This window comes from Branchiostoma belcheri, unplaced genomic scaffold, assembly GCF_001625305.1.
Source record: "Branchiostoma belcheri isolate BF01 breed outbred unplaced genomic scaffold, Haploidv18h27 scaffold334, whole genome shotgun sequence".
Classification (NCBI taxonomy): domain Eukaryota; kingdom Metazoa; phylum Chordata; class Leptocardii; order Amphioxiformes; family Branchiostomatidae; genus Branchiostoma; species Branchiostoma belcheri.
In genome coordinates this window covers 97,989-99,457 of record NW_017803948.1, presented here as the reverse complement: position 1 = coordinate 99,457, position 1,469 = coordinate 97,989, and the positions used below count along the sequence as shown (strand labels likewise).

At 34.7% G+C, this 1,469-nt stretch overlaps 1 protein-coding gene across 1 annotated transcript in view; it reads right to left on the bottom strand.

Annotated features, from left to right (window-relative positions):
• Nucleotides 1–491: 491 nt before the first annotated feature.
• LOC109475358 overlaps nt 492–1,469 on the bottom strand; it is a 15,863-nt gene continuing 14,885 nt past the window's right edge. Inside the window, exon 18 of the mRNA XM_019775968.1 lies at nt 492–498. Coding sequence (XP_019631527.1) covers nt 492–498 — 7 coding nt within the window. The remainder of the gene's footprint in view (nt 499–1,469) is intronic.

Here is a 1,469-nt window from a genome sequence, read left to right as displayed (position 1 = left end):
ACATGTTACCTTGATGAAATAATCGCACACAGTTTAATATGACATAATAACATAGTAAAATGATCTGATTTTATGGATGACCTCCACGTGCGCAGTGATTTCCGGCATTTAAACCAAAAATGAAAAAAATGACCCGCTACTAGTTTCCGCAACTTGCCATGTAATCTACCGAGTTGTGTCTGATTTATTTGCTACTGGGAAAAAGTGCCTCTTTTAAATTGACCCCATGACTAGAATCTTCAAATGCATGTTTCTTCGATCTAGTGTTCAAATTTTGAGTAGTTGGTCATTTAGATAGTTTACTCAGATACTTCGTCCGCAATGTGTTTGTATCAATTTACATGTAGAAGTTTATTACACATGTAGAACTTAAAGAGCAACTTTCAATTAGAAGTTAGTTTGTCACACAGACTTCTGAAAGAGATCAATCTACGCCATAAGGGAGACTTAGTATAGAAGTTAGTTTGAGAAATTTTGAGAAATAAAACAGCCTAACTCCTAAAAAGACGAGATGCAAGTTTGTTACACTGTCATCTAAAACCAGACAAGAAAAAGGAAATGTACAGGTTAGTGTGTTATACAGTCTTCTGAAAAAGTACTCCCGGAAAGAGTGTAGAAGTTAGCTTGTCGCACAGTCCTCTGAAATACGGCAAGTAACATCCTGAAAGGATGTGCAAAATTATATTCTCGCAAAATCTTCTGAAATAGTAATCAAAAAGTCTTGAAATATCAAAATCTATGCATTTTTCTGGTGTGCCTTTGTCGGCAACGGGCGTTAGTTTTATATCTGGGGCTCTCATCCATAAAGTCAGGTCCGTTTGGTTGAAATGTATAATAATGTATATATTTATATACAGGCTTACAAAAAATCTTAAATTGATCAAATAAAGTGGTAAAACGTATTAAATATTCATTAGCTCTTGATGATTTGATTATTTTAGATGACATACGCACGCGCATGAATTTTCGTACGTTTACAAAAATGTTTTCAATCATACTATAAATCGTACACGCTGCTAATTAGCAATAAATTGCAATATTAAAATATTGGAAATGATACTTATGTGATAGAATGCCAATCCCAAAGGAAAAGAAGAAAATGGTAAAAAAATGAAAATTAAGAGTCAATTTTTTCGCCATACCATACTCTGCGTGCTTAGTCATTTGTTCTAACTTCATGACCACATAGATTTAATTTTTTTTTGCCAAACTTTTTAATCGCACGCTCGCATCAGTGTTGTGGTTCCCAGATAATCCCATCCATATAATCAAATCAACATGACCTTAACAAGTATATGTACAACATTGTGTCTGGGTTAAATGCTTGAAAGACTTTTCACCCAAAACGGATCAAATTTCGTAAGCGGTAGACCATCTTCTACACTCTACGTTAGGCCACACCGACTTATTTTATGGATGACATCCGCGCGCGCATTGATTTTCGCCTGTTCTCCAAAAAAAAAAAACCG